General features: G+C 33.8%; 1 protein-coding gene across 1 annotated transcript; it reads right to left on the reverse strand.

The window, feature by feature from the left end:
* Nucleotides 1–3,377: 3,377 nt before the first annotated feature.
* LOC139902550 (uncharacterized mitochondrial protein AtMg00170/AtMg00620-like) lies at nt 3,378–3,710 on the reverse strand. Its single transcript, XM_071885161.1, has one exon. It carries the CDS (start codon nt 3,708–3,710, stop codon nt 3,378–3,380), a length of 333 nt encoding a protein of 110 aa, XP_071741262.1.
* Between the last annotated feature and the right edge of the window lie 5,879 nt (nt 3,711–9,589).

The following is a 9,589-nucleotide window of genomic DNA, read 5'->3' on the forward strand; positions in this document are numbered from 1 at the left end:
AGAAAAGAGAAGCGGAAGAGATTGGTCAGAGGATTACCCGATCTGATACTATGTAAAGATAGAAACCCCGTAGGTTATTGTGTATTATATTCACAACTATATATAGAGTACAAATGTATATACCTAAACCCTAATGACCATAACGGACTTAGCCCATCTATACAATTGGGTTGGGCTGAACGATCCTAACTAATAATATATTCTAATAGAAACACTTGTATTTATTTTTTGTACATAATGCTTTTAAACTTGTACCTTCAATTAATTAATTAATTTAGTAGGTGTGACGAAGTGTGTGATGGGTACTTCATGGTTGTTAGCAATTAGTCTTTGGTCAGTGATGAGAAGAAGGTGCTGATGTGACGCTGATGTGACAGTCCGTGATACCATAACACAACGTCATGGTTAAAAGTGCTCTAAAGACACTCGACATGTGCAAAAATATATACTCCGTATTTCAGATTGTAGTTGGTGTCTAATACGTTTGGCAAGAATGAAAAATGTTTTAATTTTCTTATACGGAGTATCATGTAAAACTACAAAATAAATCGTATTTTCAATTTACAACGCTAACAATATTACATTGGATTCTGTTTTTCATAACTAAACTTGATTTTAAGATCTCACGTAAATACTTTAAAAATAAACGTCACCTAAAATATCAAAATTACGACTAATAGGATTATGCGGATTATTTACGATAGTAGAGACTTTTAGGTTGTGTTGTTGAGTTTTTTTTAAGAAAGAAAGAAAAGGATTTGAAAGGAGAAAAAAATAATAATGCATTCTTGAGTTTTTTTAAAGAAAGGAATAGAGAAGAGAGAGTTTGAAGGGCGAATATATAGATTTTTTTGTTAGATATAATTTTGTGATGATTTGGATGGAAAACATTATATAACCTTTTTTACTGTATCGCTTGTCTCTTTTAATCCATTACCTTTTTGAGTTCTTTACTGTATTTCAAAATTTGTTCTAGCAATTGCAATTGCAAGCACTCATAACATATCCAAAAAAATTCATTGAATATTACAGTGTTTTAAATGTATGTATGTATGTATATATCTATCTTTTTTATTTTTGATAGATGTATGTATATACTCCGTATCTATAAAGCAACATACGTGTTATCTAAATACTCGATCCAATATTTTGTTTAACGATGTACATGTACATATGGTATTGTCTATTATCAATTATCAATTATAATTTATAAATTATAAATTATAAAGTTATATTATTATATATTATTGGGACTATTTAATTGCTTTCGTGTCCTATCACCTCCCTAAGGTTTCTCCATGTTCACATTATGTGCCAAGATATTTTGTCTGTATTATAAATTATGACAAACTAACTACTCCCTCCGTCCCAGATTAATTGTCCCCAGACAAAAAACACACAGTTTTAGGAAATCCCACTAATTTTATTTCTCCACCAATGAAATATCTTCTCTCTCCATATCCACCAATGAAATATCTCCTTTCCTTTCTATTTATGGAAGTAGACAATTAATTTGGGACATCCCAAAATGGAATACTGGACAATAATTTAGGGACGGAGGGAGTATTAGCTAGAACTTATGAATAGTACCTGAACATTTTACTAATTTCACAATTTTTTCCAGCCTCTTCACACTTCCTCTTTAATTAACCCCCAGAAAAAAAAAAACCTTCCTTCCACACCATTCCACACCATTCACCATCACCCTTCATCTCCCATCATCATCATCATCACCCATCGTCATCATCATCACCACAATCATCGTCACCACCGTCATCATCATCGTCATTACCACCATCATCATCATCATCATCACCATCGTCGTCATCACCACCCGCGTAACCACCGGCGGTCTCCAGAACAATCGTACACCTACACTTGCTTAGTATTTATGGCTTCTCCTTCCACGCTCGGTATTTGTGCGATTTTAATCTTTGTCACTGATTTGTCTAATCTCGATTTTTACTTAGGTAATCTCATCGCAATTATGTAGCAATTATAGTATTTTTTTTTTATTTGTTAAATCGACAAATTAAATCATGGATTTTGCCTTTTAGGTTTTACTTTTGCTTTAATTGGACTGCACATGATGCTTTTTCCTCAGGCATACGAGTTGCGTTTAATACTACTGATGATTCTGCTTTATTCGTTTTTATTGTTGATTTTATTTGTATAGTTTGTAAATTACATTATATTAATTGTTTGCAGGTGTAGGTGATCCGTCCATAAATTAGTTGTACTATCTTATGCTGCAAATGATGTTTTGAATGTTGAAGGTATATTTGTAAAATTTTTCATGTTCTTTTTATATGTTTATTATCTTTGAAGTGATTCATATTGTTTATTATTTATTTTTATTAGCTGTTAAATACTTTGTTCTTTGTCATCTTTAACGTGAATCATGTTTTTTAACAAGTGTTTTCTCCTTTTACCATGATTTACAGGATTGCATTAACATTTGTTGTTATTACAAATTTACAATGTTGATGTTGCTGGTGCTCTTATAATTTAAGATTTTGTGGTTACTTGAACTAGGTATAGGTATGTTTGATTTCCTCTTATTTGTGGTTAATATCACTCTATTGAAACGTCATATTTGAGCTTTTCTCATGCTGCCTTGCATTATGCATCTTTTGTTTTTTTAAGAACTAGACTTCCTTCAGGTTGGCCCACTACTGTATTCACAGCTGAATGATAATTTTAAAATTTTTACTGTAATTCTTTTGTTGATAGCAGTACCTACATCCATCTCTCATTTTTTTCGCGTATTAGATACATATATGTTTAATAGATTTATTATGTAAAGGAGTGATACATACATACATACATACATACATACATACATACATACATATATGTTTAATAGATTTATTATGTAAAGGAGTGATACATACATACATACATACATACATACATATGTATATGTGTATATATATATATATATATATACACACACACACGTATACTATCGATGATTTACAAATCCGTCGCAACGCAAGGGTCGCACACTAGTTATGACAAATATAACCTTGTTGCCAAAACGGCTCCGAAACAAACAAAAAGGTGCGTGCTGCCCTCACGAAGGACTGCCAGTGATATACCAGCCAACCTACCTTTAATACGAAATCTACCACACTTTGAAAGTGTTTAGATTCTATTAGTGTGCAGTGAGTGAATAGCTAAAAGAATAGACTGACATCAAGGGAAAGTGCACTTTTCTTCCCCCCAAAAATGCCAGTTCCACCATCAGGGCCCAGCAAGCACCATAATTCTGTTCCATAGCGGTCCTTCATTCCAGCAACAGTAGTCTAGATGGAACAAGGCGCTTTGAACCATACACTACTGTTGCTGGAATGAAGGACAGCTCCGGAACAGAATTATGGTGCTTGCTGGGCCCTGATGGTGGAACTTGCATTTTTTGGGTGGAAGAAAGCGACCCCCTTTTTCGGCGGAGTGGGCAGCATCGCTTTCTGTCGTGTAGCCGTGATGCCATTTAGAAAGAAGAGACCAAGAAGAAGAAAAAGAAAAAGCAGTATTTTGCAGATTCTTGCCATCACTGGAAAATCAATTGAGCTGTAGGCATCAAGGTAAGGAACCAAGTTTATATAATGCTGCATAAGCGGAATCGAAGGGCTTGCTTGAAAGGTAAGGATAGCGTGATTGGCCGATTGGTTGGAAGGTATGCATAGCATGATTGATTGGTTGCGCATCTCCTTTGCATGATTTATGTGAAGAGCCACCTTTGACTGGCTTTGAATTTGGATAGATCCAGCGGGTACGAACGAAGCGAAGTTCAGTCATAGAAGAAAGCATGGACTTGGCTTGAATTTCGCTTCGTTCGTACCCGCTGGATCTATCCAAATTCAAAGCCAGTCAAAGGTGGCTCTTCACATGAAATCATGCAAAGGAGATGCGCAACCAGTCAATCATGCTATGCATACCTTCCAACCAATCGACCAATCACGCTATCGAGGGTTTAAAATAGATAAAATTACACTCATAATCCTCGTAATTTATCATGAGTTTCGTGGATAGTTTAGCTTCTTTTTTTTAGACTTAGCTAGTCCATTAGTTTGTTTTTTCTTTTTCGATAGTCCAATCATTAACTAAGCATTAAGCTTATCCCGTTAGATAAAAGTATTTTTTTATCATTTTACGTACCATTCTTTCTTTTTACACTTCTATTTTCATCTCTAATAAAATTTATAAACCTTAAACTTTCAATTACCAACTTAAAATTAAACACCACCAATCGACTAATTAACATGATCGTTCCTTTAAAGCAGTTAATGTAGCAATGAATTAAAATCACATTATAGTTTACCTTTTGCATTAAGTTACAGACTGTGAGCAATAAAAAATACGATCATTTAATCATCGATAAAATTATATATTACTCCGAAGACTGTTAAAACCCTAATATCATGTTCAAAACATTTATTTTGTCCGCCAAAAATGTAAGTAGTGACAAACTACTAAAAATTATAGTTTATATAGTTATAAAGATTAGGGTTAATTAAGGAGGAAGATTAGGTTTTATGTAGTTACAAAGATAATTAGTATTTCAAATGAGAAATCAGGGACGAAGGTGAAGATGAATAGATTGATTATATTTAAACTAAATGCAAAATGAAAATGTTTCAGTTGAAAATAAGATTTTTAAGGAATTTTTTAAAATTTATATGCTAGTTAATAACGTGAAATTAGAAATTGGGTGGTTATATATGTGGGTTTTTAAGAAGAAAACAAAGAAGAAAAGGTCATAGTTGCATGTGAAAGAAAAAGAAAACAACAGGTTAAATGACAAAAATACCATCACCTAACGGAATAGTGTTAACACTCAATTAAAGATCGAACTGTCGATGAAAGAAATGCAAAATAATGGACTAACCAAGTCAAGAAAAAAAGTTGAACCATCCACACAAATTATGACAAACTATACAAAAACGAAAATGATAAGTAAAAATTTACTATAGAGTATTACTCCAATAAATCTACATACTTAATAACAAAGGGAAAAAATTTAATATGATAGATACTTGACGTTTTTTGAAAGATAAGTCGAAGTGGTACGTTCCCAGTACCCGTAGTCATGTTTCTTTAGATACCGACGATGAAGAGTTTAATGTTTCACTTTCTCAAAACGATCTTTTGGACGACGATCCTTTTTCGAGGCCAATGGGCCGAGAAAGGGAAAAAAAAGAAGGCTCGATCAACAAGCACGGGCACCGACACAACTCGTTCTTCATCACGTTCATCAAAAGCGGAAAATTTACGAAAAACTTTTGATTGCAGATTAGTCCCATTATCAAGAGATAACAAGAAAACGGCGCTACAAGTAAGACTTCCTTAAGGTTTTCCCCCGTTCGAATCATTTCAGATGTCGAAAATGACATTTTACTATTTTTAAAGGTGAATTTTGCACTTTTAGATCTTACGATAAAACCTTTGCAAGTGAATTATTGTGCATGTTTAAATACCACTATGATACTTGTTTTTATTTAATATTGTATATTGGTACATCGAGAATCATGTTGGGGCTACTATCTTACCACTAGCCACAAAACCTTGCTGCTTTTATTACATCTTGGTTTAATTGTTTGTGTATTTTTAGCCGTTTTTTATTTCTATAGATTCATAACTTTATTTTTCTTTTTGTTTCTAAATTTCATATTGAATGCGAATATATGAAAGTGTAGTTTCGTTTTGATGATTATTCACTGTCGTAAAACACATATTTGAAGTCACTGCATTCTCCACAAAATCAGGCAAAATTTTGTGGAGAATTTTACGAAAATTTTTTGATTGCAGATTAGGCCCATTATCGGAAGATAACTAGAAAACGGCGCTACAAGCAAGACTTCGTTAAGGCTTTCCCCCGTTCGAATCAGTTCAGATGCCGAAAATGATATTTTACTATTTTTAAAGGTGAATTTTGCACTTTTAGATCTTACGATAATTAATACTTTCGCATGTGAATTATTGTGCATGTTTAAATACCAATATGATACTTGTTTTTATTTAATATTGTATTTTGGTAAATCGAGAATCATGTTGGGGCTAATATCTGACCACTAGCCACAAAACCTTGTTGCCTTTATAACATCTTGGTTTTATTGTTTGTGTACTTTTAGCCGCTTTTTTATTTCTATAGATTCATCACCTTAGTTTGTTATTGTTTCTAAATTTCATATTGAATACGAATATATGATAGTGTAGTTTCGTTTCAATAAAAACTTCTGGTCGCAAAACACATATTTGAAGTCACTACATTCTCCACAAAATCGAGCAAATTTTAGTGGATAATTTTATGAAAAAATTATGATTGCAGAATTGGTCCATTTTCAGAAGATAACTAGAAAACGGCGCTACGAGCAAGACTTCGGTAATGATTTCCCCGTTCAAAGTAGTTTAGATGCCGAAAATGACATTTTACTTTTTTTAAAGGTAAATTTTGCACTTTTAGATCTTACGATAATTAATACCTTCGCATTTGAATTATTGTGCTTTTTTAAACACCTCTTTCATACTTGTTTTTTATTTAAATATTATATTTAGGTACATCGAGAATCATGTTGGGGCTACTATCTCACCACTAGCCACAAAACTTTGCTGCTTTTATAACATTTTAGTTTTAGTGTTTGAGTATTATTAGCCGCTTTTATATTTCTCTATATTCATAACCTTACATTTATTTTTGTTTTTAAATTTCATATTGCATACGAATATATGAGACTGTAGTATCGTTTCGATAATAATTCATGGTCACAAAACACATATTTGAAGTCACTACATTCTCCATGACTTCGGGAGACATTTTGTGAAGAATTTTGCGAAATATTTTTGATTGCATATTAGGCCTATTTTCGGAAGATAACTAGAAAATGACGCTACGAGCAAGTCTTTCTTAAGGCTTTCCCCCGTTCGAAACACTTTGTATGCCAAAAATGACATTTTACTATTCTTAACGGTGAATTTTGCATTTTTAGATCATATGATAATAAATACATTCGCATGTGAATTATTGTGTCTGTTTAAACACCACTTTAATACTTGTTTTTATTTTATATTGTATTTATGTACATCGAGAATCTTGTTGGGGCTACTATCTCACCACTAGCCACAAAACTTTGCTGCTTTTATAACGTCATGGTTTCATTATTCGAGTATTTTGAGCCACTATTAATATCTCTAGTAATGATACGCATAGCGCATCGGGCTAATATATGGTCTTATGCTTGAGCCTGGCCCGTTAGCGGTCCATTGGCCTTTTCTCCTAAAACCCTAATACGCCTCTATAAATAAAGGGTAGGACTTCTACCTTAACAAGACATACATACTGGAAGCTAAAACGCTCTCCTCTTCCTCTAGGGTTTTACCTACACAAAGTGTAGGGTTTTTCCCTAGCTGCCAATCGACACGCCTCGATGGCGGCCAAACAGCTATAACCACCCTCCCGAAATCATCATCTCGGCTAGGGTTATCATGGTAACCGGATCAGAGGTTAAAGCCGTTGTACATAACAAACTCTCCACTATTGCACTCAAGCGTATCTCTAGCATTCGGTGAAAATATGCTTGATCAATTGGCGCCGTCCGTGGGACCATGAAAACAGCTACGAATCTTCACGTATGTCAGTTCACAACTCTTATTTTTTACGTCAGAACTTGCATATAATGAACGAGTTATTTGTTTGTATGTGGATATAATATCCTTTTGGATCTGAATTAACCCCATGATAATGGGGTCTTCACATCAATTCTACGTATGAAATTAATGAAATTTTAATTCATTGATTATAATTCACAATATAAAATATAATCAGCGGCCGTAACGACTTGATTAACAATAAACGCCAATCTGTGATTTATGCGAATATATGTGGTCACCAACAATCAAATAAGGCCATAATGCAATTTTGAGTTAACAATTGAATGCAAATTCCGTGATTTACGGCTATCAAGTCATACGGTTATGATTTACGCTGCTAAAGCCATAGGAAAGTATTATTACGTTGAATACTCTCCTTGTAATTTATGGTGAGCGATTTGTGATAACTTTAGCAATTTGTGACAACATATCTAGGATGATATTTTCGATTTTCTTACCTTTGATGATTCATCAATAAGTCACTAACGATATACATAAAAAAAAATAAAAATATATACCATATATCAATAAGTCATGCTACAATATATATGGGATAGGATGATACAATGCAATAACAATTAATTTGGTCACCAACTACTGTGGTTCATAAACAATTAACTTTGATAAGTGATTGTTGCTATTTGCTTTCAATTTTTGTGCCGTTGCAATTAATCGGCTAGGGGCCAAGGTAATTGATTGTTAAGGTAACGAATACCTTGCAAAAATCATATATCCCATCTACGGCAATAAGAAAGCCCTAACGTTAATCATGCGATTACGTTCACGAACTCGATTTTGAACTTGATATCTAGACGCCTTCGGGCTGATTACAAAGCCTTCGGGCTGATTACAAAGCCCTCGGGTTGATCTCGACGCCTTCGGGCTGATCACGATAATTCGGGGCTGATGTTAACGTCTACGGGTTGATCTCGACGCCTACAGGAGATCTCTATGCCTCCAGAAAGATCGCATCGCCTTTAGGCAGATCATAATGATACAATGAATGTCATATCGCCTTCGGGTAGGCTATCACGCGGGCTTGATGATTGAGCTCACCTTGACTTTTCGCATTAAAGTAGTCGTACAACAGATGGATTACTTGTTTGTGGATGGTGGATACTGAAATTCTTTCAAACATAACATGAACTAGTTAAGAAAGATTATCCATCCATCGTTCCGTAAGAAAGGCTGGGTTCATTCTTTACAATTGCAGATAACAAGAATGTGAAAGAAACCATGAATTAGTGTCAAAACACCAACAGAACTGGTCAATTGTTCGCCTTCACCTTTTTAACGGGATATTTAGACGTTCATTAACAAAGGACTTGCATTTCGACTCATCTTATATTTCGAATTATTTTTTGAAAAAGATCGATCCCATTATAAGAAGAATTCACTAAAGTGATGATCTGTAAAGATCGGCACCTAACTTGTAATCCAATTGAAACTACAATGCCTATTTTGGGATGGAATCGTGAGCGTATAATTTCAAATTAGATGTAAGATTTTCTCCCTTGGTACAAGGTTAAGTGCAGTTGATAAATAAATATGGAGTACAAGGGAAGGAGATTGCAAGTCACGTGTTGTGTGTTATTTTACAAAAGATACGGAGTATCATGTTTTATCTTACAAAAAGATACATCTTTATTTGTGATTAAATTAGGACATTAATTCAAGTTGATCGATTACTTTTTATCACAATAACTTGAGAATCACATATATTTGTACAACCTACACGTTTATTACGTGATGTATATGCGTGGTGTTCGAAACCAAAGCTTAATCCACGAAGTTTAATGTTTAAGTATCGAGCAAAATTCAACACAACTAAATATTTTAGTTGTATAGAATTGGGGGCTGACATAGTGTATACTATAACTAGCGGAAAAAGATGTTTTCTTTATCGGTGACTGTCGTACACCTAAAACCTCTTGGAAGG

The sequence above is a fragment of the Rutidosis leptorrhynchoides genome, chromosome 3 (genome assembly GCF_046630445.1).
Source record: "Rutidosis leptorrhynchoides isolate AG116_Rl617_1_P2 chromosome 3, CSIRO_AGI_Rlap_v1, whole genome shotgun sequence".
Taxonomy (NCBI): Eukaryota; Viridiplantae; Streptophyta; class Magnoliopsida; order Asterales; family Asteraceae; genus Rutidosis; species Rutidosis leptorrhynchoides.

Excerpts from the sequence above, each read along its gene's own strand:
- LOC139902550 (XM_071885161.1), bottom strand. The coding sequence starts at position 3,710 with ATGCGCAACCAATCAATCATGCTATGCATACCTTCCAACCAATCGGCC.